This window comes from Micromys minutus (assembly GCF_963924665.1).
Source record: "Micromys minutus genome assembly, chromosome: 21".
Lineage (NCBI taxonomy): Eukaryota > Metazoa > Chordata > Mammalia > Rodentia > Muridae > Micromys > Micromys minutus.
The window spans coordinates 22,517,739-22,544,660 of record NC_137956.1 but is presented as its reverse complement, the minus strand read 5'-3'; the positions used below and the strand labels follow the sequence as shown (position 1 = coordinate 22,544,660).

The 26,922-nt window shown below is 49.0% G+C and overlaps 2 protein-coding genes across 5 annotated transcripts in view; one reads left to right on the top strand and one right to left on the bottom strand.

Annotated features, from left to right (window-relative positions):
- The window catches only part of TBC1D2B (TBC1 domain family member 2B), a 65,937-nt gene extending 42,594 nt beyond the window's left edge, over positions 1–23,343 (top strand). For both annotated transcript variants that reach the window (XM_080934632.1, XM_080934633.1), the window contains exons 7-13: positions 3,103–3,213; positions 4,171–4,364; positions 6,976–7,470; positions 10,473–10,590; positions 15,630–15,815; positions 17,573–17,694; positions 20,319–23,343. In XM_080934632.1, coding sequence (XP_080790758.1) covers positions 3,103–3,213; positions 4,171–4,364; positions 6,976–7,470; positions 10,473–10,590; positions 15,630–15,815; positions 17,573–17,694; positions 20,319–20,514 — 1,422 coding nt within the window. In that variant the 3' untranslated portion in view covers positions 20,515–23,343. The remainder of the gene's footprint in view (positions 1–3,102; positions 3,214–4,170; positions 4,365–6,975; positions 7,471–10,472; positions 10,591–15,629; positions 15,816–17,572; positions 17,695–20,318) is intronic.
- A 2,321-nt stretch (positions 23,344–25,664) lies between these two features.
- ADAMTS7 (ADAM metallopeptidase with thrombospondin type 1 motif 7) overlaps positions 25,665–26,922 on the bottom strand; it is a 34,680-nt gene continuing 33,422 nt past the window's right edge. For all 3 annotated transcript variants that reach the window (XM_080934777.1, XM_080934778.1, XM_080934779.1), the window contains one exon: positions 25,665–25,963. In XM_080934777.1, coding sequence (XP_080790903.1) covers positions 25,806–25,963 — 158 coding nt within the window. In that variant the 3' untranslated portion in view covers positions 25,665–25,805. The remainder of the gene's footprint in view (positions 25,964–26,922) is intronic.

The following is a 26,922-nucleotide window of genomic DNA, read 5'->3' as shown; positions in this document are numbered from 1 at the left end:
CTGAAACAGTGGCTGCAGGACTGGGATGTGTGGGGGATCTGCTTTAATGACAACACAAAACCAGCACAGACTATTTTATTTTTGTATGTATGTAGTGTGTGCATGGGCTCACATGTATGTGCGGCTGCACACGCTCAGGTTTACTCATGTATGTAGAGGCTAGGTATTGATACTCTTCCCTCATACCGCTCCACATTATTCTTGGAGACAAAGTCTTAACCCAGAGCTTACTAGTTGGCCTGGAAACCCCAGAGATCCTCCTGTCTCCACACCCCCTTCATCAGGGTTATAGAGTGCTCTTTACCGCCTAAGCCCTCTGCACAGCTCACAGGGGACACCTCTTACTATTTCATATTTCTGTCTACTATAAAACAGCCTTTATTTTATTTATTTTTGTTTTGAGACAAAGTTTCGTGTGATAGCTCATGCTGACCACCCCCCCAAAAAAAAAAATCACTGGAGCCCAGGTTGGCCTCAGACTCAAGGTAATTCTTTGTTTCAGTGTCCAGAGTGCTGAGATTCCCGGGTGTGAGTTAACGTGCTTGGTTGCTTGTTTTTTGTGTTTATTTCACCTTTCTTTTTACAGGAGGTCTTAGTGTTGCCTGTAGAAGGCAGTTTAGTTTATATACTCAGCATCAACTGTTCTGTCTGGAGTAGCGGCACCCTTCCCAGATAGCAGTTTTTGGTTTGGGCAGGAAAGAAGTGTGTGGTGCCCGTTTTCCGAGGGAGCCGAGCCAGGGTGTGAGAATGGGCCATGTGGCTGCTGACTTACCTCATACAAGTGAGCCATCTCCTGTTTCCTTGGGTAGCTGGGGTAATTCTGAAGCTACATTCCTCAACCTTTAAAGCTGTGTCTCCAAAGTCTACACAGTGAAACTTAGTCAGGGGCATGTCCTAAGTGGCGGGTAGTTACCAGGTATGTTCCTAGTGGGCAGGGGTAATGTCAAGACCTGCCTATGTCAAGACCTCATGGTTTTGGCATTGCTCTGCCTGGGCCTGTTACTGTCGTGAGACCTCTCCTCCCACAAGGTGAGAAGCTGCTGTTGTGAAGAAAGAGGGTATGGAAGAGTGTAGACAGCTTGCACGGAGCTCAGCCAGCCTTACACAGTGAGCTCTCAGAGACCTGAGGTCATCTGTGACACAGTGCTTCCCCTCCCTGATAGGTCCCTGTGGGCCTGGGACCCTGTGGAGTCTTCACTGCCAGATGTTAATGGTTAGATCCGCATTCTCAGAAAGTGTACTTAGAGCAAATGGTTAGAATTTACTTAGACTGGGGCACAAATTTTACACTAAAGACAAATCCACACAGCTAGTTCAGAGCTAGCTACTGTTGTCTTAATCTTTCCTTCACTGTTCAGTATATTTAGTTTCTCTCCAGCCACCCTTCCTTTAACTGGCCTGCCTTACAATGATGCATTTGTTCCTTGTTTCCAAACACAGTATTTTTAATATTTCAGGAGAGAGGAGGAAAACCATGATTTGGACCAGAAAAAAAATGTTCTAGTCTTCTTTTGGGTCTGACATTTTTACAACTTGAGTTTCTGAGGCTGAGTTGGTCCAGTGCAGGAGTTGGGGTACAGGTGGGGAGACTCAAGTACTCAGCCTGGGCCTCAGAACTCATAAGCTGACTTCTTGGCTCAGCATTTAATGGATGCATAGCGTCCCTGACCCAGGGCTGTCTGGGAAATAATGACAAGAATGGCTCCTGGGACTCAGGAGCTCTACGTGAAGTTAAGCTCAGGCGCCTTGCCCAGAGTATTTATGACCTATGGCATATGCACCACAAGTGCCAGCAAGTCAGGGGTACCAGGGAAACCTTTCTAGTTCCTCTGCGTCTTATCAGGACGGACTACGTCCTCAAGGAAGTTCAGGCTGAAGGCTGGGGAGTGTCTGGAGAAATATGTAGAAATGATCAGGGCCAGAGAGAGGACATGATTACAAAAGATGGAATTTTTAAGGAGTCTTCCAACCACAGCCTTTTTTAAAAATTAATTATTTAATATTTATGTGAGCACACTGTAGCTGTCTTCAGACACACCAGAATAGGGCATCAATCACATCACAGATGGTTGTGAGCCACCATGTGGTTGCTGAGAATTAAACTCAGGACCTCTGGAAGAGCAGTCAGTGCTCTAACCACCGAGCCATCTTTCCAGCTCCTAACTACAGCCTTAAAGATGGTTCTAATTCATCTTTATCTATAAGCCTCCTTGACTTATCACAAAGATCTAAAGGAGTCTGTAAACTTATGAAAACTCTTCCCTACTCAGTTACACCTTCCTTCAAGTAGAGCAGGGCAACATTTGCAACCACAGGAGGCTGAGGCTAGCCAGATCTCAAGTTCAAGGCCAGACTCGTCCACGTGGTGAGTTACATAATAGATCTTTACATAACAGAAGGAAGAAAGAAAGGGAGGAAGAAAGACCAAAAACCTTTGTTTCCAACTTTCTATTCTCTGAATACAAAATAAATGCTGCAGAAGTAAACAGACGGCCAATCCAGTGAAGGGCAGACTGTGTTCTTGGTAATGTGGGAGGTGGTGCTGGGGACTGGACCCAGGGCCTGTGTCTGATAGTCAGATACTTTACCACTGAGCTCCACCCCGTGCCTCGTGTCCTCCTTCAGCTTCTCTAGTCTGAAGTGAAGAGTGTGTTCTCCAGAGTGTCTGATGGACCACAGATCGTAGAATTCATCTTTACATGCCTTTCTTAGTTAAGGGCTTTTGTATATTTTTATAGCCTTTTAAAAATAGAACTGCGTAAGCAAACATAAGAACCTATATAGAATACGGTCAGCCTCTCTGGTTTAAAAGGATACTAAATGACTGCTTTTTCTCATCACCAACTCATCAGTGTGGCTGCAGTTGGAAAGTGCATCCTCTTCTGCGGTCCGCCGAGAAGAAGCACCACCGCTAAGTAAATGTTCTCCCACCTTCTGCTACCACAAATGGCCAAAGAGATTCATCAGAAAGCTCCTACTAACATCTTCCACTTGTTTTAGGGCTTGCATCTCAAAGATGCTAATTACATAGGATAATTAGCCAACATGCAACCCACGTGAATTGATTTTTTAAAAAACAAAAAAAAAACTATTTCCCAACAGGATAGTCTGCAAGGGTACAAAAGCCAAAATAAATTTCTAAACAAGGAAATTTTGGAACTCTCAGCTCTCCGAAGAAATGCAGAAAGGAGAGAGAGGGATCTCATGGCGAAGGTAAGCCAAGACTGGCATGTCTTACCGCTAGAAGGGAGGGTGGAAGCCATGTTTAAGCACGTGTGCTTTAAGACCTACACAGCCACCATGATGGGAGAAACATGGTTACTGATATCAGTACATGTAAAGAATGTATAGTCCACTTTCTCTGTTGATGACAAAGAAATGCTCTCACACGTGGCCCTCACTCACACGTGGCCTTTGTCGTGCATTTTTAGTGCTGATTTCAGAATTAAAGCAAAGTGCAATCATAGGGCTACTCCAGGTTAAAGTTGCCTATTGTTTATACTGCTGACATTCAGGTTCACACGTGTGAGACAGGAGTGGTGAGAATATTACCACTCCTGTCCATCCAGCAGGGTCCATTTAAGATTATGGCTGCAGAGGGCTTTGGGAAGGATAAGGGGTCACAAGCGTTCCAGCTTGTGAGTTATAAATGCCTGGCACATGTCCAGAGTTTCGTGCATGCACTATTTTTGAACAGCCTTCCGGGCACATTTCTAAAATCTTATTCCTGCATATTTGCCAGGGTAAAGTTGATTTTTCTGATCAGATAGCAGATGATAACTAATCCTGCCTGGACATTATGACCTAACAAAGTTGGTATGCATGGGGTAGTTCATTCATGGTCCATGTAACCAAGTAGAGGTAGGCCTGACATCGGTCATTGGCTCATGACCCAGTTGCTATTGCTCATTCTAACCATGCTAAAGGGTGGTTTCTGTGCTTATCAGTACCCTTCCTGTGCTTAGAAAAAATGGGGAGCCCTAGCAGGCTTTTTTAACCCTGGAAGGGTTTGTGGCCTGAATTGACTTTTTGCCTGTGTTATAGTTTGCAGCAGGCTCACTTTCTAGTCTTGAGCATGCTGGCCTGGGCTTATTGCTTGCCTATGATACCTAAGGCTTATTTTTCCAGTATTTGTCTCTGGGCAGAGGTAACACCTTACGTTCTCTGCAGTACTCTAGCCTGGAAGCCAAGCTCTGCCAGGTTGAAAGTAAATACTTGATACTGCTCCAAGAAATGAAGACACCAGTTTGCTCAGAAGAACAGGGGCCTGCCAGGGATGTCATAGCCCAGTTGTTGGAGGATGCTCTGCAGGTTGAGAGCCAAGAACAGCCGGAGCAAGCATTTGTTAAGCCTCATCTGGTCAGGTAAATATGCTTGAGTCTGTTGGGGTAGTCCGTTCCCTTTCTACAGCAGTAGACATTCATAGGGCATCTAACACTTCTCTGACGCCCATGGCAAGTGCTGTCAGGCCAGAAGAGCAGATACTGTCATTCTCCCACAGAAATCAAGTGATGGAACTGGAATCAGTCTAGGCCTATTGGTTCCAAGTCCATGTCAAAGTAGCCTCACCTCCAATACAGGAGCCAGTCTTCCAAAGAATTGGAAGGAGCCCTTTTGTGACACAGATGCATCCTCTCTGTGGGGGAACTGAAAGCAAACAGGCCATAGAGAGAAGCTGGCTTTTCTTTGTGTGGGAGGGCAGATTCTGGAACCTGATTGGGTGGCTTAAGACCACTCCATCTGAGACAAGATGCACTTGGACATACACGTGTAGAACTGCATTTCTTTTTCTTTTTTTCTTTTTTTTTTTTTTTTTTTTTTTTTTTTTTTTTTTTTGCAGGAGGGGGTCATAAAAACCTAGAATGAATCTTGTATTAAAGGCTTATACAATATTTTCTCAATACAATCTCAGTGTCAGGGCTAGAAGAAATCTTCAGGTTCACCTGGTGTATCCTCTTCTATTTGTCACTCAGATATAGTACTGTCTCTGGGCCTTGCTCTTTGCAGTCTCCTCTCTGCCTTTGCTCCAGCCTCAAAGGCCTTTGGCATGTTTGGGCTCCTCCCTGGGCTGACAGATCCTACCTGCCAGCATTGACTGTGCTTGTCAAATGACAGAAATGTAGTTTCAGAGTATGACCAGCACCATTGTTTGCAGAACACTTATTCTGAGAGATGTTCTGGATGCAGGAACCAGTAAGTGGTTCACATGCAGAATTGCATTGTAAGTTAGGAAATGGTATAGCGTATTCTGGGCAACACACCCTATGGCACATGAATACAACCCCAACCCAGGCAGCCAGAGTCTCAAGTTCAAGAGTGCTGCCTGCACATCCTGTATGGTTGCTTTGTTGGTAGTCGTTGGTGACCTCTGGGAGCTGTTCCGAAGTGTTACAGTCTTCCCGTGTGCATCTAGGAAGTTATGCATTCTTTACTGCTTTGCAGAACTCCATTAGTTAAACAGACCACCGTGGCATTATTGCTTCCTCTCATGAGAAGCACCTAGGACCTTTCCAGTTTCCTTAGTTACAGACACCATGGTAATGTTCTGCGTACCCAGGCAAGAGTTTCTCCAGGATGTAGAAGAGAATCGAGATTCCTGAGGCGAAGTAATCACATGTCTTCAATTCTACTAGATTTCCAAAGTTCTTAAGACTTTCACATATTCATTGCATCAGAAGTGTGCCAGATTCTGATACTGCCGTGACTAAACCAAGCTTGCTGTCAGAGTTCATAGGTCAGAAGGCAATGTAAAGTCTTATTGAACTGAAAACTCAGTTTACTCAAGACCCAGACTGCTTTCTGGATCTTCTGGAGAACAGTTCATGTCCACAATTGAAAACGTTGGTAGACACAGTTCCTGGCAGACAGAGTGAGACCCTGTTTCCCAGCCTCTAGAGACCACCTGCATTTCATCGCTCATGGCTTCTTCCATCTTTAACAGCATCAGCAGCTGATCCATGTGAGTGTGTGCATGCTCAGAGACGCTCGCACCCACCACCCCTGAACACACACTCATCCACATACACACACACACACACACACACACACTCACTCACTCACTCACTCACACCTCCCACTCAGTCACACACACCACACACACACACTTCTCTCCTGCCTTTTGTCTCTCCCTCTGTCATCTTCCTCTGATCTGTTCTTCAGCCTTCCGTTCTCCTCTCTGAAGGGTTCATGTGGATATCGGGTTCCTTGATAACACAGGCAGTCTCCTTGTGTTAATTCTGTAACCTTAATATCATCTGCCACTGTCTGTATTTGGTCACAGACTTCCAGGGTAGGATGTTGACATCTGTGGGGCCATATCCTGTCCACCAAAGCCTTGATTAATGTTCAGACCCAACATCTTACTAGTACCATCTTCCTTATCGTTCACCTTTTAAAGTGACGCCTTCTGAACAGGTCTGCAGGCACACACCACAATCCCAGCTAGTTAGAAGGCTGAGGCAGAAGGATCACTTGAGACTAGGTAAACATAGTAAGATACTGTTTTTAGTTAAGATGATACCTTCTGAAGCATGAAGTTGCTCTGTGTATAAGTGTGATATATAAAGACACAGCCATGTAGAGAGGTCTCTTTTTTCCTTTTTCTTCTTTTTTGTTTTCTTTCTTTTTTTCCTTTGGAGACAGTGTCTTTCTAGCTACACTCAGACTTGCCTCAGATTTACAGTCCTCCTTCAGCCTCTTGAACACTGAGATCAGAGGTGAACGACATTGTGCCCAACTTAGATTGGTCTTGTATGATAATAGTGTGTGTGTTTCCTCCTAATTTTATGTGCAGCATTTTAACCCGTCTAAAAGTGAGTTTTCTCTGTACAGTATTAAGAGTCGATCTCCTTTGACCTTTTAGTTTCTGTTCAAATGAGAAGCTTGTGTATTTTCAGATCCGAAAGGGTCCTGTTTCTCTGCACCCTTTGCCAAGATTATGCCATTTCTACTGTCCCTCTTGTTATTTATCCACAGCGAGTTTGATATCTACGGGTTTAGGACTGTCCCTGATGATGATGAGGAAGAGAAATTGGTCGCCAAGGTCCGAGCATTGGACCTCAAGACTCTGTACCTCACAGAAAACCAGGAAGTTTCCACTGGGGTCAAGTGGGAAAACTATTTTGCAAGCACAATGAACAGGGAGATGGTATGCTCTCCAGAGCTGAAAAACCTGATCCGAGCAGGCATTCCCCATGAGCACCGCTCCAAGGTGTGGAAGTGGTGTGTCGACCGTCACACCAGGAAGTTCAAGGACAGCATGGAGCCGGGCTACTTCCAGACCTTACTCCAGAAGGCTCTAGAGAAACAGAACCCGGCCTCCAAGCAGATTGAGCTGGACCTGCTTCGGACTTTACCCAATAACAAACATTACTCCAGCCCCACGTCGGAGGGCATACAGAAGCTGCGCAATGTCCTGCTCGCCTTCTCCTGGAGGAATCCAGACATCGGCTACTGCCAAGGCCTAAACAGGTGTGTGTCAGACTATTCCTGTCTGGTTTAGAAAAATTCTAGGCACCAGGCAGTACCTGGCAGTTCCCTCTCCTCCCGGCTGGCCAGGAAAAGTTTGTATCCTGGGGGAAGGAGGGCTAGCCGCACGACAGTTTTTATGACGAAGTACCTGAGTTCTAGAATAATGCAGGCAGATTCTGCTGCAGGTAAGGACTACAGAGGGGTCTGGGGTGTGGCTCAGAGGCACAAGTGCAGCTAGGCCAGTCCCAGCAAAGGGGTTAGTCAGCACAGAAGTCAGCTCACTTAAGATCTCGGAGTCTCGTTTTTGTTTCCTCCTTGCTCTTCTCTTGGGCTTTGATCATAAGAATCTGGTTGCTCTGCTTGATAGTTGAGCAAAAGCTTGTGCCATCTGCTTATACAGGATCCTGAAATGTTTGTGGTTTTTTTTCCTGCTGATTAAAACTCAGCCCTTGAAAGACCTAAACGTTCTTTCCGTGTGTGTGTGTGTGTGTGTGTGTGTGTGTGTGTGTGTGTGTTAATTTTCTCTTACCAATTTCACACATGCATGTGCCTCCTAACCACTCTCATCCCTAGTGCTCTCCCAACCCCCTACCACCTCCATCTACCCCCTCCTCCCCATAAATCTTCCTCACTCGAATCTGTTTAGCTTTGTAGCCACTGAGTAGACTCTCTTACAGGTCTTGCATATTTTTCATAAACAAAAACCACTTAGGGCCTCTCACCATTTGTTGGTGTTCCAGACTTGCCATCCTGAGCCCTGGGTGCTGGGCCTGGACAAGGCTTTGGGAGTACCAGAGTCGGCTCCTCACCCCTTTCCTCTCAGCACCACACTCTGGGTGCTGGAAGCAGCTTCTTGCCATGAGTCTCCTGTTACCCTGCTTTGTCCCTCGCTCTCTGCTCTCACAGCAGTCGCTGTGTTCGAATTCCTTTCCGGGCAGGGGTAGGAAGCATCCAGGCTTGTCAGCAAGATAAATTGAGTATGGTCACTTAATCCCAGCACAAGAGAGGCTGAAGTCAATGGATCTCTGTGAGTTCGAGGCTAGCCTGGGTTCTAGGCGTGGGGGCAAAGATAAAATATTTGTGTATACTTGAGAAAATCGCCCATAAGCAAAGCATGTGTGCTTGAGTTTTGAATGCTGGCATTTAGTCTGGCTACTCAGAGGCTTTTTTGCTCCTGACCCCATTCCCAGGTAAGCTGTCTGTCTGCAATGGGAGAACTATGAGAGGGAAGGTTTAAAGGTGGACTACCACTTACTTAAAAAGCAGACAAAACCCAGTGGCTACCAGGAAGCCATGATGTCTTTGTCAATGAGGGCAGAGTTGTTCTCTCTACCTAGAAAACCATGACTTCTCTGTCATCAAGGATGGGGTAGTTCTCTCTGCTCTTAGAAGGTTTTTAAAAAATTTAAAAAAATAAAAACTTCAGTTCTCTTAGTCTACATTTAAAAACGAAAACCAGTCAAAAAGCAGTCTTGTTTTACTTAAAGCCACAGCACTAGAAACAGAAATCCTGGAGACCAGGGCACCACAAGCTAGACTGAGCAGGTGCCCTCCTGGGACCAGGTCTGTGAACCTTAGGTTCTGAGAGCTCTGACTCACTCCGCTCCCCTGCTGTGAAAGCTCCTGAATGTAATAGTTGGATAGGGAAGCGATTTCCCTAAGGATACACGGCACATGCCCCTGCCCTCTGAGTGCCTAGTTATTTAGTATGAGAGCTGTCTCTTTCTGGATTGGCTTATCCTCTCCAGCCTCAGGTTAAATGAAGTCTTGACAGCCTGTTCTGGACGTTTCACCCCACTCCTGGCGTCCTGGGGGGGAGGGAACTACACCTTTGATTATTTGGCTTTTGTCTGTGTAAGTGTCCCCCAGTTGTCACCTTCCTGACTCCCCATCCCTTTTAGGAAGCTGAGCGAGCGTCATCCCCTTGCCCCCTACTCAGGCTCTGTTTTGGTTTTTTGGTTTTTTTTGGGGGGGGGTTGTTTGTTTTGTTTTGTTTTTGAGGTTTGCTGGTTTCTTTCATTTTTATCAAAGAAAAAAAGAGAACAAACTCTGAGCAAGGGTGTTTTCCCCATGACTCAAGCAGATAAGCTTTAGTTACAGCAGACGTTCTTGGATTTCAGCTAAGTGCGGAAGGGACTTTGCCTCGATTGGGGCCTCACGAATGTCAGACTATGCCGCTGAGTCAGCCGCATCCCCTACCCATTTGTGATGTTGAGGATTGGACCCAAGGCCTGGGGCATACTTCTAGGCAAGTGCTGCACCAGTGAGCTGCATCCCCAGTGCACGCGCGCGCGCGCACACACACAATCACACACACACACACCTCTGTTCCAAACTTTGAGACAGGCCTTGCCAACTTGCCCAGGAATGAGCCTCAGCTGTGCTTTCCAAAGCTACTCCAACTGGGCTTAGTGGTTACCAACAGCCTCTTGATTGTGACAGTGTTCGACGTGTGGAGCCAGGTTTCCACTGTGAACAGCACAGCAGCTGGCATGTGTGAGCCTCTCCCGCCTCACGTGCGTCCCTCGGTTCCGAAGGCCTCTCGGGATCCTGTGCAACCCTGCGACCTCCCTGCAGTGAGGCAGCTGGATAGTGGGTGAAGTCAGATTTGTAAACCCCCCCCCCCTCGTGCCCTCTCACATTCACCTTATTTTTTAGACATTACAGGATTAATTAAAACATTTTAAGCAGTGAGCTCAAAGAATTAGCTGCATTAGCAAGATGTAAGAGCGAAACACTTTTTTAAAGCAAGGCTGATGGATCGATGACAGGGGGTGATATCACTGGGGAGTAATTTCAATTTTGAACAAAAACCAAATGACAGGATCAATGGAATGTATCCTTTCTGTTCATGTTTTAGAGGATACGTCACTTGCCAGGAAATACTTCTTTCTTCACTAGAGGAGTAGAAACCACAGTGGCCACTAGAGAAAATGGCTTGAGCAAACGTCTTGGTGAAAGCAGGAACAGCCAGCACTGACCTAATCCCTGTCTGCCCATAGGTTGGTGGCAGTGGCGCTTCTTTACCTGGAACAAGAAGATGCTTTCTGGTGTCTCGTTACCATTGTGGAAGTCTTCATGCCTCGAGACTATTACACAAAGACTCTATTAGGATCCCAGGTACTTTTAAAAACACTTTGTCTTGGTCACTAGACCCATAGTTGTCATGTGACCTGAATTAACCCGGGGGCTGGGGGAGAACATCTTATATACATGACTGCAGTGACTGTGCTCTGTGTGGACTGTCGGCTCCTTCAGCTCACTGGGTACCACAGAGAGGCAGCCCTCCCTGGCAGTCTGTCACAGAGCAAAGATGCTGGGGAAACTTCATGTTACCTCAGGCCTTGCAGAATGCAGGCTCCCCCTGGAGATGTGCCTGTAGGGCTGCTGGGGAGGCTGGGTGGGACTCCATCCTGGGGAAGAAAGGAGTGGGAACAGTCTGTTACAGGTACCACAGGAGCAGCTTCCTTCGGCTGTATCTTGCCTTTACTTCTCTGGGGGCCTGGAGCTGCCCTGGTGTTGTTCCCTGCTTTCTCTGCTGTCCTGGCCCTTTTCTGTTTCCTGGCTGCCTTGCCCTCGGGCTCTTCCTGTCTCTCAACCACAGCTGTACCACAGCTGTCTCCCATGTTCACAGCAAACTTTGCATCCCTCCTTACTCAGCCTATCCTTGCCTTCTGCTCTACCTACTTACCCATAAAGCTGCTGGATACAGTTCGCTCTCCAGTGACAGGACAGTCTCTCTGTTTGTGGGAGTTCTCTCCTAGGACACCATCCCCTGCTCACCTACAAAGTTTCAGGTCAGGTCCAAAATACACCCTCCCTTCCACACTGCCTCCAGGTGTTCCCAGGGCAGCTATAAGGGGCTCCTCAGTTCCTGCCACCCTTGCCTGTGATGACTATTACCTAGCTGGATTAACCCTTGCCTGTCTGCTTATCCTCCAACTAATTGGTGGTATCATCTGGGTCACAGCTCTACTACCATAGGATGTCCATCACGTTCCAAAGAAATGTTAGTACCTGCAGGAGCTACTGTTCAACCAGAAAAGGGAACTGGTATTTAGTGAGCCTGGCCCCATACAGCCAGCAGCTTTACTGTCCCGCATTGGGCTCTGGAGAAAAGGAAGGCTGAAGACAATGAGCCAGAGCCAGTTAGTTGTCTCGAGCCAGCAAGATGGCTCACTGGGTAAAGTCACTTGCACTAAATTTGATGACCTAAGTCTAGTTACTCTCTAGAAGCCACATGGCTGAAGGAGAGACTTGGCTCCTGCAAGTCTTCATCTCCACACCATGGTCCATGTACCAAAAGATGATGCAGTTGCTGTGGGGCTGAGCTGGGGATTAGACTCAGCCCTTGGATCCCCATGCCTTAGCCTGCACCCCTCTTACCACCATGTCACCGGAGGGTGGTGAGAAGCTGAGCTCTGACCTTCCCACAGCTGCCAGATCCCGTCCCTGTGCCCGCTGCACCCATGTCCGTGCCCGCTGCACCCATGTCCGTGCCCGCTGCACCCATGTCCGTGGACTCTTTGCAGGCTCCTCAGTTTCTAATTAGTGAAGTGCTTCCCTGCCAGCATGAGTTTTCAGGCTAGAGCATGGACAACGGGATGAGAAGTGGGGTGGGATTTTAAAAGCCAGTGGCCAGTGCTTTGTGGGCTCACAGCCTCTGAAAGCAGCCCTTCAGGCTCCAACTTAAAGTCTCAGATGACTCAGGATTTAGGAATCGAAAAACCGAAGCATTGCTGTGTCCCTAACACTCTAGGTGACATGTCATCAGGTACCTTTTCACCCTGAGGTTGGTGCCAGTTTCTTCTCTCAGGTGTCTATAACACATTCATCTGCATTGTCTCTGTGAGCTGTGTGTAAGGCTGCTCCTAAAGTGAGTGCCAGCGCTGGCTTTGCCAGATCCCGAAGCCCCAAGCCTGCTGCCTGCTGTTGCAGTGACCCAACTGCTAGCCAGGATTCCCATCTTTCCATCCCTGAAGTGCGTGTTGTGTGCCAGGACTTCACCAGGCACTGCAGACAGCACTGAATGACACAGTTATCCCATGTCCTTCAGTGTCCAGGGAAGGAGGGGTACAACAGGCCTAGGCCGTCATTCCCTGACAACCTGCTTCATGCCCAGCCCTCTGCCAACCCCTGGACAGCCTCATGTGAGACCCCGTCTGCCACCTACTTGGGAGAAGAGAATGTATCAAAGCCAGGATACCCTGCCCTTGCAGATGCGGCAGCTGACCTCCGTCTAGATAGAGTAGATCCTTGTCCCATGCTCCGATGTACATCTCTGTTCCTTTCCAGTTTCTTCAGTGCAACCCCTGGTCCCCATCACCAGGGACTTAAGTGTTGCCGGCTCTGTCGTTTGGGTGCTGAAAGATGAAATGAGCCACAAGTGTGTGACCTGTCACGAAGGCCTTTCTCAGGGGAAGGGATCGTGAAGAGGGGAGTGAGGCAACCTTTGGGCACCATGGGATGGTCTGACAGCTTTTAAAATAGTTTTCGGGATTTTACATCTAACCTGAGGTCAGGGGCAGGGAGGCGTGGGTGAGGGGTGAGGCGCCTTTTATGTGCAATTTTGTTTCTTAAGTATTCAAGAAAATGATGCTCATTTCAACAGTTTGTACCTCTGAGTTTATCTCTTGTTCTTGTTAGAAAGCAGATGTGCATTTTAATCAGTTGTTTTTGTCGACCCTAAGGTACATTTATAATGTAGAGAATTAGTTTCTAAAACAGGTTTTAGCTATTTATTTACTCATTTGTGTTTGGGTTTTTGAGAGAGGGTTTTGCCTGCTAGTTTTTAACCTTTGCCTTTTAAAAAATAAAAATTCTAATAAAAATTATTTTTTAAAAAAAACAGAACTTCCCAACAAATAACTGCTGTTATCGAAGTGTTGGGCTGTCTATTAGTGTTAGCATTTGATTAGACTGTAGCTGGGTTAGTAATCTGGGAGTTCCAGGACTGTACCCACCAGTAGTCCTAATTAACTGGGGTTGTCCTAGTTATGGCTACTGTCACTGTGATGGGACACCATGACCAAACTGGAGGGAGAAAGGCTTACGCGTCTACATTACTGTTGGTCACAGGAAATCAGGACAGGAACTCAAGCAAGGTGGGAACCTGGAGGCAGGAGCTAATGCAGAGGCCAGGGAGGAGTGCCAGTTACTGGCTTGCTCTTCATGGCTTGTTGACCCTGCTTTCCTATAGAGCCTAGGACCACCAGCCTGACGGCACTGCCCACAATTGGTTGGGCCCTCCCCTGTTAGTCACTAACTAAGAAAGAGCTCTACGGCGGTGATTCTCAACCTGTAGGTTCTGACCTCTTTGCAGGTGGGTCAAACAATTCTTTCACAGAGGTCACCCAAGGCCATCATAAAAGCAGATATTTACATTCTGACGTATAAGAGTTTATACATTACAGTTACAGTTATGAAGTAGCACGGAACATAATTTTCTGGTAGGGGTCACCATAACATGAGGAGCTGCATTAAAGGGTCACATTAGGAAGGTTGAGAACCACTGCTCTCCAGGCTTGTGTGATCCAGCCTGATCTGATGGAGGCATTTTCTCAGTCAAGGTTCTTTCCTCTCAGATGACTTCAGCTTATGTCAAGTTGACATAACAAACCGGCACACCATTGACAGCTTTGCAGACTATTCTGGGTGTCCTCCAGGGCAGACTCCTTATAAGCCCCTCAGTACCTACATGCTGCCATTCTGTTCTCCAGTTGATTTCCAGTCAGCATGAACAGACCAGAGCCTGATCCTCCAGGGCCTGCATTGTGCTCCTCATCACCAGCTAGGGTCTCATCCTAAAGGGGCCCTGGGGCACCCACTGGTTCTCATCTTCCCAGTCCACCCCTGTGCTCTGGTCTCAGATGCCACATCTTTGCCCTCTCCTTGGCAGGCTCAGAAGTGGGACGTGAGCACCTTTCCTTCCCACTCACACGAAGGAGAGTTCCCTTCGGTGGTTACCTTCAAGTCATTTTTGAATTCCGTGCACCCACTTCCGTTTTCATCAGTTTGGCCAGAGGCCTCGGCCGTCCAGTGTCGTCTTCCTGTTGCAGCTGGAAGGACAGTTGGTGACAGTTGGGCGTCCTACTGAGAGCCTAAAATGTTTCTCCTTTCTTCTCTGGTGTTTGCAGACTGGGGATAGAGAAGGTGGTTTTATACATTGGTATTAATCTTTTTATGTGTCAAATAAAATTGATTAGACTGGGGGGGAGAAATGCATCTGAGTCCCACTGTGCTACCTGAGCATTGTTCTGAATTTTGTTTCTGGTACCTACACAGAGACAGACAGACAGACAGGCAGACAGGGACAGAGACGGTGACCGAGACACACACAGAGACAGTGTGTGTTAACGATTTTGTATGGGTCGCACACAAAGTAGGGTACGCTCCTTGGGGTGGCCTCTCAGCCTTCTTCCTGGAAGCCTGATCCTCACCACAGTCATGCTAATCCATTTGTCCATCTGCCCCCTCATCTCTTCCATCCTGCATGTCATCCTTAAACTTTATGTAACCTTCTGCCCAACAATGACCGGTTGCCTGACCTAACATGCAGTGGCTCTAGCCACCTGCGGCTAGTCTGCCCTGTGTACATGTCTCTTTAACACTCACAGCAGCACAATGGGAAAGTCAGCTCTCTCCACCTACCCTCCAGAAGAGTACAGAGCTGTTGAGAACATCTTTGTAGGTGGGTAGACCCAGCTAGTCAACTGGAGCTGAGATCCATCCGGGATCCTCTGACTCCAGTGTTCTTTCTACCACCCTTCCCTTCAAGCCTGTTTATTGCGTGGGTGTGAGTGGTAATGGTGTATTTCTTGTTCGGTGCTCATGGCCTGTATTCATGGGCGGTAGCTCTTTTCAGTAGTTGCTTCCACATGAGATGTGGAGCTCAGGAGCTGCGCTCAGGCTGGAGACTATTCACTTCCCCCGTGCCCTGGGGAGAGTCACACTCTGTGGCCCTGCAGCATTCGAGGTCAGCTGCTCCTGGGCCACAGAGCACTCTGGCTCTATGATGTGCCCCACACGGACATTCAAAAGAGCTGTGTTGCTGGATGTCCCCATGGGCTCCACTTCCTGTTCTCAGGTGGCACCACTGTTCTGGTTTCCTTGCTTCGTGCCCTGGCAGACCCCAGGCCTTTCCTTTGTTCCCTCTCCAGGTGGACCAGCGGGTGTTCAGAGACCTCATGAGTGAGAAGCTGCCTCGACTCCACACCCATTTTGAACAATACAAAGTGGACTACACCCTCATCACCTTCAACTGGTTTCTGGTGGTATTTGTGGACAGCGTTGTCAGCGACATCCTCTTTAAAATCTGGGACTCTTTCCTTTATGAGGGACCAAAGGTGAGTGGACTCTGCAGATACATGTGCTTGGCAGACATGGCAGACTGTGGCAGACTGTGGCATACATGGCAGACTGTGGCAGATTGTGGCAGACTGTGGCATACATGGGAGACTGTGGCAGACTGGAAGACTATGGCAGACATGGTAGACTGTGGCAGTAGTCACAGAGTGGCTGATTCTCCTGGAACTTAGGAGGTTACCACAAGACCAAATCTACCTCCCTGTGATGGGCCCCTGCAGGCCTTGGGAAGCAGCATTCACTCCTGATCCATGAAGACCCTCAGTGTGAGGCTAGACACAGAGGCTCACAGGGAGATCTGTCACAGTAAACTAGCATGATGCTCAGTGGCTTAGTGGCCCAGCACTTGCTTTGCTCATGTGAGGCCTCTCGGTTCAGTCCCTGCCCTCCCGCCACCCGATACTGCACTGCACCATAGCACAGCACACCAAGTATAATAAGCAAGTGGTTGGTGGGACAGAGCAACAAGCCTCTGCCTCTGAGAGTTTAATCTCTGCAGTTACATGTTGGCAGCAGAAAACCCACTTCTGCACGTTTTGCTCTGACCTCTACACACAAGCATATAAACACACCAAATAAATAATTTTAATTAAGTAAAAATAAAAACTAAATGTAACTAAGGATATATAGTAGGAAAGGTCTCCTCAATTTATATGTTGTCTTTCATGCTTCTTAAGCGTAGCTTTTAACTTTACTGCATCTCGGATCTGGTTCTGTGTCAGCACATACAGGACCTGTTTTGTAACTTGCTGGAGTGTCCTCGTACACGGCAGCCCCTGTCAGTGGCCAGTTTGGTTGTTTTCAACCTCTCGCTACTTCAGAACAAGCTGCACCAGCTCTCATGGGACTTCCATCGCTCTGCATGTATGCAGGTGCATTATAGATTTAGCCTAGAATTTCAGGATCAAAGGTTGGTCCGTGGGTAGCATTGGGGTAACACCAGATTGCCCCTCAAAAGGGCTTTCTGCAGTTGAGTGTGTATATCACCACATAGGGAGAGTCAGTGTCCAGCACAAGGCATTCCCACTTTTATAGTCTAGTTTGTCATCAATGCAAAGAATTCTCAACTAGGATCATCAGCACTGTTCTGCCGGGCCGTAGGTGAGAATGTGAAGAGAACCATGAACGATTCGACCTATACATACCACTGTCTGAGTAGGATTCGGTGTGGGCTACAGCAGGCTTGTTCCAGAGCTGCCTGGACTTGTGAGATCACCAGGAGGTCATTTCCCCCAGCCTTGCCCAGAGTAGCCCAAATACAAATCAGCAAAAGTCAGTGATTATTTCACTATATTGAAAATTGGCCAGACCCCTGTTCACCAGCCGAGACTATGCCTGACTCTGGAGTTGGCAGCTTCACATTTTCAGTCAAAAAAGGCCAGGTTTTGATCTTATGTAAAACTGATGTCTAGGTGTGTGGTTTTTTTTTTTTTTTTTTTTTTTTTTTTTTTTTGCTAAATACAAAGGTTAGCCCGATGTGAAAGGATTCCACAAGTCACCTTACTGCATGGGAACATTGCTGGTTTGGGCTGAACTGTCGGGAACCACAAACATTTGTTTTCCGGTACCTAAGGGCCTTGTCCAGTCCTGGAAGTCACGCTTGAGCTCAGGTGTCGGCCTAAGGGTAGGGCCCTCGGGATACTTCTTCTAGCCAGTCCCAGGGAGACCCTGCAGAGTCTAGCCTCATGTCTATAGCCACGGTGTATCTTCAGTTACAGTTGCCCTGGCTTTCCCACAGGTTATTTTTCGTTTTGCCCTGGCACTTTTTAAATACAAAGAAGAGGAGATCCTGAAATTGCAAGATTCGATGTCCATATTCAAGTATCTCCGTTACTTCACTCGGACGATCCTTGATGCCAGGTGAGCCCACAGCTGTCCAGGGAGCTGTGACACTCTTTCCTGCAGAAAGAAATGGGAAGGGCCATGGCTTTGCAATGACTTTACAACAGAGATGAACGTGGTTTTGTTCTTTATTCAATGAATAAACCCCACTAACTGAAAGCAGTGGTTCCATACCTAAATCTTTTTTTTGTCTCCAATAGGGCAGAGCCTGTTACAGGAGAGAGATGGTAAATTAAAAAAAAAAAAAAAAACCAGCGCTGATCTCGCTCCCCAAGGGAACAAGCCTCCCCATCCATGTAGTGATGAACAAGCCTAATCTGTGCTTGACGGGGTTGCATGGGGCACCGAGGTGTCCGGAGCAACCGTGTTTGGGGTCAGTGGGAGGGGCCACCAAGCTTGTGCCAGGGTGCTGGGGCTCACAGCTACATCCTAGCCTGGCTCCTTTGACTATGCTCAGGAATTTTAGCTTCATTCTAAACATAATGGCAAGTCACTGAAGGAGAAGAGGATGGGACAGGACCAGCCCCTCGGAGAGTAGACTGTGACTGTTAGAAGGCTCCAGGGAGGAAAGATGGTGGCCCGGAGGGGGGTGTTCTGAGAGTTGGAGAAAAGTGGAACAGATGAAGAGATTGGGGGTTTTGAACTCAGGGAAACCGTAGGTTTCTAGCTTAAACAGTTGGAATCGCCAGGAATCACTTCCCTGCATATATACATACACACACCTGGGCTGCCATTTTCTCTAGGCCACAGTTGGCGGTTGCTCTGGTTCTGGCAGCTGGGGTAGACATTGGCAGCGGAGATGGTTGGCAGAAGCCATGCCAGGTCTCCAGGAGACCGTCGCTGACTTTAGGCTCTTTGTCTTGGGGAGTACGTTTTCAAGATGGTTTTATGCTTGGAGCTGACACTAAATCTAACCGGATTTATGCTCAGTGAGAACAGGTGTCTGAGTGCTCCCTGTGCGAGACCGATGGAAGGTTCAGGATGAGGGTTTTGTTCATGTCCCATCAGTCAAGATCATTAATAACTGAGTGAATTCCCACATGACAGTGGATACTGTTGAGAGCATTTTGTTCCCAGAGATGAATTTTGCCTCACCATGTCAGTCTTAAGGGGATGTCAGGGTTGCCTGGAGATAAGTCCTCCTCTACTTCCTGTCACCATTGGACAGAACGGGACAGCTCCCACCTTACCTGATCCTACAGCGCCACCTGGTGAATGGCTCATGATGCAGTTTCATGATGATTTAGAAAGACCAAGAGCTCCCAATATGTGCATGTGAGTTTCAGTTGTTTCCATCCCCCATGTCCTGCACCCACCCACCTCCTGGGAAGTTGCCGAGGTTGTTGGTCCCTTGTTCCCGCCTCCACTCTGGAGTTCCAGTATTGTAAGGAACTGCCCGTAGGAGCTAAAGGAGAGGCAGTTCTGCAGAGCAGATGGGTCTTACAAAGTGTCAGGGATTTCCATAGCCAGGTGAATTCAGGAGACACCAGATAATGCAAGATTGAACTGGATGGAGCCTGTGATAAGACTTCTTGGGGTCCGTGAGAGGCTGAGCATTTAGGGGCAGTGTCTGAGTTACCTTGTAATGCAGCCTGGGCCATGTTGCAGTTGGCTCTTTCCAACTAGAAGAGTAAACTAATAATGTTGTATCCCCGTTTTCGGTTTCTGAAGCAAGAGCCTGTGGCTCATGTAAGGAAAGGACAGTGGTGGCCTCGTGTTTCCCAGTCTCAGTGATGTGCCCCAGCTAACTCACACAGCTGGACCTGAGACAACAGCTGGGGATTGTCAGGCCTGCCTTAACCTCCAGTACTTGGCTGCCCTTGAGCACATACAAGCTTGGCTTGTAAAGAGAACAGGCCAGTCTCGCCTTTTCACTTCCTTACAAGAGAAGCTGTTTGAAATATCAAACTGAGAAATCCTGAGGGCTTGCCTTCCTCTTTATACCTATGCTAAGTGGAGCCCGGGCCTTGGAGCTGCAGGCTGACAAGGTAAGGTCTCCTGCTGTCAGGAAGCAAGACCATGGGCCTGGCAGAATCAGTTGGGAAGTGGCCTTGGCGTAGGAGAAACTCTGTCTTTCTGTGATGCCCAGGAATCCGTGTAACGGACCCATGAGTGCTAGAGAACAAAGCCAGGCATTCAGACCTCAGCTCTGTTTTTATTACAGACTGTCTAGTGGCTGAAGTATTACAAACCTAAGACCTCATGCTCATGTTGGTGTGCATGTACCTCTGTAGAGAGTATCTTATCTTGGCACAGGTCACACTGCAGATTGGATCTGATGTCGGGATCTGATGTCAGCATCATGCCTAGTCCATTGGTATCAGGACAGTTTTCTGAAGACTCACACTCACTGACACCTGCTATCACTGAGTGAACACCAAGCTATGAGTGCCTGCATATAGGAGCCATATAGAGTACACACACCTCTGCTGCCTCCAGTGCACAAATGAAGAATCAGATCAAAATGGATTCTGAGCTCACTGTGCCTTCCGCCTCTCTGCATAAGATGGGCCTGGGCTCCTAGGATGGCATTCCCCCATCACATGGCACACGTCCCTTACTCCCTTCTCTGTCTGTAACCAGTGCTCTGAGCACTCAACCTGAGCTCTGCTGAGGCTTGTCTCTGCCCTTTGTCCCACCAGGAAGCTGATCAGCATCTCCTTTGGGGATCTGAATCCCTTCCCCCTGCGCCAGATCCGGAACCGGAGAGCCTACCACTTGGAGAAGGTCCGGCTGGAGCTGACAGAACTGGAGGCCATTCGAGAGGACTTCCTGCGTGAGCGGGACACTACCCCTGACAAAGGCGAGCTAGTTAGCGATGAGGAGGAAGACACTTGAATGGATCCCCAACCTTGGATGCTGCTCTTCTTGCCTTCCTTCGTAACCAAAAGTAGCAAAGGCACATCTGCACATCAGCTGTCAGATTGGAGCATCTACAGCCTCTGGGTACCTGCTGGGCAGATGTCCAAAGCTAAGCTGCACTTTCTCATCTCCCGTTTTGGGGCAGGGGTCTGGCGGCCTCACAGCCATTTCTATGTGGCGGCATTCAGTCACATGCATGCTGTTTGACTGGTGACTCACCAGGTGACTGTTTCCAACGCCCTGTTTACAGCATCTGCCAGTTGTGTGAGTGTTTCACCCTGCAAAAACTGTTTGACATCTCCCTGTGCTCTTTCTTTTTATCCAAGGGCAACACTGTGGAGAATTGCGCATGGGGCTGCAGTGTGGCTGCATCCGGGGGCAAAAGGTCACCGTAAGAAGAGGGACCTCTTTAAAAAGCAAGCAAGTACAGAACAGGCCTCTCTAGAAAGTGTGGGAGCCCTCTGCTGGTTGGTGGCTTTGCACTACCAGCCACAGTCCCTTCTGGCCTAGCCTTTGCCCTCAGGTACAGCCTCACAGAGCAGACTGTAGCACTCACCCTACTCTGCCTCCAGCCCCCACACTTCTCATTGCCAGACATCTGTCCCAGCTTGCAGCGGAGCTAGCACATCTGGGAGGTGACTTGTAGTCGCCATTCTCCAAGTGTGGCTAGATTGGGGTTCCAAAGGAACCTTGCAGTAAACCCACCCCCGCATAAAGGAACATGGGAACCTCTCAGATCTGGCTTGTGGGCCCCTGGATGGCAGTGGCTGGGGCTCTAGAGTGGGGAGTGGAGCTGACTGCCAGTTTCCTCCTGGAAACACCTTTGCTTGGGAACAGGAGTGATGAGTGCTAGCCTCTGTGGTGCCCGCATCATCCTTGTCCTCAACAGGGATCTGGGGCCACTGTGGCCTCTGGTATAACAGACTCTGGGGACTTGAAGCACTTCCTTCTTGAAGCCCAGAGAGGGTCTGAGTAAGAAAGGTTATTTTTGCTCAATCCCAGAGCATCCCTGATGGGTGGCTATTATGAGGAAACATCGTCTTACACAGTATTATCGGAACACAAGGGAAACAGCCCTAAGTGGACTACTTTACACTACCTGGAAAAAAATTGGAAACAATCCTTAGTGTAAACACACTCAGACTAAGAAGTGGAGCGCGACAGTTTCGAGAAGCGCTTTTTCCATGACCCGTTTTCCTGTTTTTTTGCTGTCTGCTTTCTAGCACTTGAATGGCTGAATTCATTTTCCCACATCTAAACTATGCTTAGCTTCTCTAAAAGTTGCTCCACTTGTTACTGTGTCAAAGGAGCTGGTCTCTATTTAGCCAATAGCCTTTGTCTCTTTTCACGTGTCAAAAATGTCATCCCTGTGTCTTTGGGATGCTTGAGGCCTGGCTTCTTTGGGAAGCTGTCTGGAGCTGGACAGTGGGCTCACTGTTGTTCCCAGGGCCTCCCTGAGACCAAATGCTGGAAGATGCCCCACGCCCTGTGAAATGCTAGCTGTCGACCTTGGGGACAGCTGTTAGGAGGTGCAGTCGGATAGAATTGGAGCCCCCATGGCTCAGCTCCAGCTGCTCCAGTTTCAGTTGCCATTCAATCTCCTGTCAGAAGTTACCAGTCCAGATTATGTATTTGGTATAAATGCTCTCTTAGTGGTGGGTTGCTTTCGTCCTGTGCACTGGTGGAGGCATCTTTACCTGGTGATACTGGGGACATGGCTTAGATAGAATATGTACCTGGCATGTGGGGTCCTGGGTTCCATCCCAGTGATGAAAAAAAAAATCTTCAGTAGGCGTAGGGGCATGTTCTGCCATTCTTTGAGAGACAGCCTTAGTTTTTTTCTCAGGCAGTTAGTATCAGTGCCCAGGTAGACATCTCAAGAGGTCCTAAAGGAAAGACACGCTTAGAGGCTCCCCTCCCTAGAATAAATGATTCAGTGTCTGCAGAGCTGAGAAGAAATGGTTGCCCTCTTTCCAGTTTGGGGACAAAAATGACAGGATCATCCCTCTCATGCTCCTGAGGTTCCAGATTTCTGCCGGCCACCATGGCAGGTACCCCTAACGTCCGGGGCTGCCCTGTGCTGCTTTTCATCTGAGCTGTCCAGCGTGCGGGTCCGAGTGCACTTGCCACAGTCGGGGAGCACCCTGCCCTCAGCACCCCATCTGATGGGACTTACCAATATTTCAGCTGTCGATACTTTTATATTTTTCACTACATTTTATATTTTTATAGACTATTTTATATTAAGGTTTTTCTAGATTCTGTACAACTTTTATATAACACGTTCTATTTTGTGGGCACAACTCCCCTGTATGTATTTATATCAGCCCGAGCCTCCCAAATTCCAGGTCACTCCTGTGCCACCGTTTCCCCTTAGCCTTGACTGTCACTGTCTTCTGCTCACCCAGGTAGCCTCGGGGGCTACTTCTAGCCATGATAACAGCCGAGCAGCAGTAACTGGTTGGCATTTACTTCTCTGGTGTTTGTCAGCTGTGGTCTGTTGAGTCAGGAAGTTCTCTGGGCAATACCCAGACAGGGCTTGTTAGCTGTGTTACTGCATAAGCTCCTCTCCCTTAGTACAGTGATGTCCTGCTGCAGCCACGCCTGGGTGGGTGACTGGGCCTGGTCCCTGAAGACAGAGGATTGATGCAAGCCCAGTGTCCGAGGTTCTTCTCCTGTGGGCAATTGGGGGTCTTGAGGGCTCACTGCCAAGCGACTGTCCTTTTATATCATAGCTGCTTCCATGCTCATCCTTGAGTTAAATGTTAGACTTGTAAAGGAAGAAATAAACTAATTTTTATTACATTCTGCCTCGAAAGGTAGTTGTAGTCATTTGTGACAGAAGCCTCTACATGGTCTTGTGGGATAGGGTGTGCATGAGGGGCCTCTCCAGTTTGCCATCCTGATGATTCCTAGGTCTCTTCTGTTGGTTAGAATAGGAGAGACGGGATGCCCTTCTCAGCACTGGTGCTTAGTTGCCCTGAGTACCGTGGCTGAACTATGGGCAGAGGCTGAAGCCGTGGGTGAAATGCTGCCCGGATCTGGAACAGTTTAGCACACACCTCATCCCTTGGGAGACAGGTGCCCTTCTGCACCAGCTGTGCATGCCCAGCCTGAGTCATGGCTTGTTTGCCTCCTGTCTGCGTGGACAGCTCAGGCCCGGCTGCCACTAGGGACTCCCCCAGCCATCTCTGGAAAAAACCAAGAATGATTAGGACCAAATGTCTTTCCGGCAAGGGAGAGAGGAGTTTGACCAGGGCTCGTCAGTGTAGGCCTGAACCTATTACACTGTTGCTGTTCTTTGGGAGACATCGATTTATTCAGCAAGGCTGGGGGAGCTCCTGAGGCCACGTGGCACTGTAGTAATGGCAGAGGCCAGAGCTGGGTCAGGGACCCTACGGCTCTGCCACGGTGCCAGCTCCCGTTGTGTATGGGTCTGGAGCAAGGAAATGGCTCTGTTCCCATCTTTGTGAGGAGTTGCCATGGGGAGTGGATTAGGCAGTTATAGGAAGCCATTACTCAGAGTGTGGGTCCCTAAGGCCTCTTTGGCCCACAGGGCTGCTGTGGACACAAATAAGCAAACCCCATTAGAGGATTCTCCACCCTCATCCTGGTAGGACTTGGACATACACACGCCACCAGTGACTTGCTTTCCTGAGTGACCTGGTAGACTGCCTGACTTTGACCAAGCCATGTTTGAGTCTACCTGGAGCCCAGAGTAGGAGGTAGAGGCTGAAGAGCTTTAGTGGGCCTGTACCTCTTAGGCATGTACTCCTGGACCAGTCCCTTCCCTCCACTATGACCTTCTCGCCTGTCAGGATGAGAAGGCAGGAGCATATGGAGCCCAGAGCTGGGTAAACACCTTCACCCCTGAGAGCACCAACCCCTGCCCCACCCTTCCTACTCCTAGATAGAGCCAGTCCCGGGACAGGCGCAGCACTGACTGGCTCCACCCTCTGCTGCCCTTTCATAGCCTCACACAGTTTCCAGTGTGCCCACATTCTCAGTGGCCAGGTGTCTTCGTGCATCCACGCGCTCCTCACTCTGGCAAATAAAAGGGGCCAGGTGCCCTCCCTCAGAACCTACGAGCCTCAAACTTGGAGGAGGGCCATAATGCCTTTCAGAAGACTCTGAGGATGGCTCTCAGCCAGACAGAAGGGGCAGACACAGGCCAAGCCCAGGAGGAAGGCTTAGGTGCCAGTCACTATCCAGGGTCATCTTTAAAGTCCATGGCTGCCCAGCTGCTCTCAGATAGCACACATCTGAGCTGCATGATGACATACGTGCCTCAGGTAGTCCCTGCGGGAGACAAGACAGCCAGTTCCATGAGTACACGTGGCTCCATTTCTGAGAAAGCCAGGTCTCTGAAGACCTTCATGGAGGATAGCAGGCAGAGGCAAAGAATGATGGGACAGTAACTAGGACTCCTGTGGGAAGCCACTGTATTTGCCATTACAAGATGGCGCCCAGCCCGAAGGGAGGGTGGCCAGTTTTGAGATAAACAACCTAAGTGCGCATGCGCGCCTGCCTGTTTTTGCTGAATCATGGTGACTCTGAGTATGCTAATTAGGGTGCACAGAATGCACCAATCAGGTGGCGACACAGTCCTCCTAAGCATATATAAGGAGGGCTGGTTTCTGGGCTCAGGGTCTTAAGCTACTGCAATCAAGCCTGCAATAAACTCCTGTAGAAGGATCCTGTTGTGGCGCGTCTTCCTTGCCGGCGAGATAGGCGATCGCTACAGACTCCCTGGACTTCTGCCAACCTGTACCCCCTTCAAAGACCTTCCTGCTCACACCATATAACCCTCTAGAGACAAACCTTCCTTAGAAGCCACCTCCACCCCTTGAGGACTCTGCATGTCTATGTTAGGCGTCTTTGAACAGCCTCTGCTGGCCCCGACAACTTGCCCCAAAGGAACAGAGAAGCTGCTGTGACTCCAACAAGGGACCAGGGTGTAGCCATTTGACAAAAGAGGTAGGAGTCGTGTTGGAGAGTCTCCAAATCCAAGACAAGAGCAAACGGCTTTGAAAGGGTAGATACTCGTTTATGTAAAACAGTAACAACTGTGCAAACTGTTAGAATAAAAAAATACCTTTTCTGAAAGGAAAGGGGGTCCCCAGCCGGCCATTGTGCAGGGGTGGGGTTAGCACCATTAGGACACGAGGAGCGGGGCTCCACCGCAGCCTGTGGTGGGGCACTGAGGTCTGTGTGTCGTGAGTCAGTCTATGCATCCTGATGTGCGCCGGTGTATGCCAGGCCTCGGTTTATCGTCGGGCCACCCGTTGATGGCCTCGGGAAGGGACACCACGGCTGAGGGGGGGGCACGAGCGGCAGCACTGAGCGCGGATGGTGGGCAGCTGGCAGCGGCCCAACAGGCGCAGCGTCTCACAGAAATTGAAGGACAGGCGATCCCGCTCACAACCTGGAAAGGGGAGAGAGGAGGTGCAGTGGCGTGGTTAGAATCAGTAGGCATGGCCTCAGAAACACACTTCATCACCCAGTGATTCGATTGAAAAGCTCCTCACCCTGTTGCTTTAAGAAGACTAGCAGCCAATAAGAAACCCAGTTTCTGAAGAAGATCCCCAGAATCCCAGAACCCCTAGCTCTTGTCCCTGCCTCACCTGCCCTTGCACTCCTGACACTGTTGGGACTTAGCTTTCTGGAAGAAAAGTTCAAAGACCCCCACCATTTACCACGTCAGGAGATACCCAGGAGCCTACTGTCAGCGATGCAAACGTCTCTAACCCTATCCTTATCCCTGCTCACCCCGGGTACCAGGCCCCCCACTTCATCCCGGGCACTGTGTCAATATGCGTCCAGTCTACACTCTGCCACCTCTATTAGTCCCACATGCCTTTGCTGTCATCGCTGCGCTGCTACCCCTCCCCCACACACACACCCTCCTAGTCTCATGTGGATCATGTCCACCCTGAACCTTGGGGTGGCAAGACAGCCCATTTCGGTAGGTGGTAAAGCCCAGAAAGTTGAATTTGGCCAAGGCCACAAAGATCATCAGTAGGAACCAAAGACAGGATGCAGGCCCTGATGACAGGGCACAGGGGAGGGAGATTCTTAAGCCCTAGTTGTCAGGAGCTGAGGCCTGGCTGGCTCTCCCGGGAAAGCTGTTTTGGAAAATGGCTTGCTTCCAGACTCTTGGCCTTCCTCCCAGTGCTACCGCTTTACCGTCACTGCCACAGCTGCCCAGCCCCCTGCTTACTTCTGCAGATTCCCTGGGGAGGAAGAACAGGAGGGCAGCTGTGTGGACTCTGGTCTGGGACGTCCCCAGTTGCAGCAGAGGGCACGAGGCAGCAGACAAGCCCCTCCACCCTATCTTTTAGGCAGCAACTCCAGACGGTCACACTAGTTCCCCTGGGTGACCTC